Raw genomic sequence first — 1397 nt, 5'->3', positions numbered from 1 at the left:
CTGCGGGAGTTGCGGCTGTCGGGCTTCTGCCCCGCGGTGGCGAAGGGCGGCGTCACGCTCGCCGAGATGCGCGCGACGGCGGGCGACAGACCGGCCGAGATGCCGAAGGACTGGTGGAAGAAGAAGCCGCAGCCGCAGCAAAAGGAGGATGGGGATGCCGCAGAGGCGGAGCGCATTGTGTCGGTTATCACGGTCTTGCGTGGGCAGGCTCCGTTCTATGCGACGTCGCGTTGCTCCGTGCCGTACGTGCGCGGGTTCGCAAGCACTGTGCCGATGCCTGCCACTGTGTGTGCGCGGCGTGTCGCGAACCTCCTGCCGTAGTCGTCACCGCAGTTCGGAGCCACATTAAGGTCGGTTAAGCACCAGTGCGTGGAGGGCACAGGTGCGTTAAGGGAGCGAAGTGACGAGGAGATCTCCCCTTGCTCATGTCCCAGCTTTTGCTCCTGTGCAGTTGCTACACGGTCGCTGCGGCGGGGAGTGGCAAGGCGCTGCTTCTCCGTCTGCTAGTTCTTCCGTGTGCGTTGTTATTGTTGTTGTTGTTGTCGTTTTCTTTGTTCAATGCGTCTCCCTCTCTATTTCTTTACTTTCCTCTCGCTCGCTCGCTCCCTCCCTCCCTCACGCCCTGCGGCGGAACGGCGTACTGCGATAGCAGTACACACAGAGCGAAATATATATATATATTTAGATATATATACATACACATAGTCGCAGGGCGGAGCGCACGTCATGTCGTTCATCCGCGACTTGTTCCACCGTGAGACGCCGCAGGAGGCGATGCGCAAGTACAAACGCGGCCTCGACCGCACCATCCGTGATATCGACCGCGAGCGCAACAAGCTCCAGCAGCAGGAGCGCAAGATTGTCGTTGACATGAAGAAGATGGCGAAGCAGGACCAGATCGACTCGGTGCGCATCCTCGCACGCGACCTCGTGCGCACCCGCAAGTACCAGCACAAGATGTACCGCATGCGCACGCAGATTCAGGGCGTCGCGCTGCGCATCCAAACGATGCAGTCGACCGCGCAGATGGCGACCGCGATGAAGGGCGTGGCGAAGGCGATGCACAAGATGAATACACAGATGAACCTCCCCGAGATGCAGCGCGTGATGCGGGAGTTCGAGAAACAGAACGAGATGATGGGGATGAAGGAAGAGATGATGAACGACGCTGTCGACGACGTCATGGACGACGAGGGCGAGGAGGAGGGCGAGACGGAGCTGGAGCTGCAGAAGGTGATGGACGAGGTTGGCCTCGAGTTCAAGAGCAAGGTCGGCGTCGTTGACGCGGCGCTGCCACTGCCGCAGCAGCAGCAGGAGGCAAGCGCCGAGGACGACAAGGAGCTCGACGCGCGGCTCGCTGCGCTGCGGGCATCGATGAGGTGACCGCTGCCGCGTTC

The 1397-nt window shown here is 60.9% G+C and overlaps 2 protein-coding genes across 2 annotated transcripts; both read left to right on the top strand.

Moving 5' to 3' along the window:
• Positions 1–66: 66 nt before the first annotated feature.
• On the top strand, positions 67–321 carry DQ04_13211020 (Trypanosoma vivax; the record flags this gene model as incomplete). The annotated part of the gene is made up of 1 exon (XM_009316907.1): positions 67–321. One exon carries the CDS (start codon positions 67–69, stop codon positions 319–321), a length of 255 nt encoding a protein of 84 aa, XP_009315182.1.
• A 405-nt stretch (positions 322–726) lies between these two features.
• DQ04_13211010 (charged multivesicular body protein 2A) lies at positions 727–1383 on the top strand (the record flags this gene model as incomplete). Its single annotated transcript, XM_009316906.1, has 1 exon — positions 727–1383. The coding sequence occupies one exon, from the start codon at positions 727–729 to the stop codon at positions 1381–1383; it is 657 nt and encodes a 218-aa protein (XP_009315181.1).
• Positions 1384–1397: the final 14 nt, after the last annotated feature.

This window comes from Trypanosoma grayi, assembly GCF_000691245.1.
Source record: "Trypanosoma grayi strain ANR4 Tgr_1321_V1, whole genome shotgun sequence".
NCBI lineage: Eukaryota > Euglenozoa > Kinetoplastea > Trypanosomatida > Trypanosomatidae > Trypanosoma > Trypanosoma grayi.
Note: the sequence above shows the minus strand (reverse complement) of the source record. Positions and strands in the feature narration are given on the sequence as shown.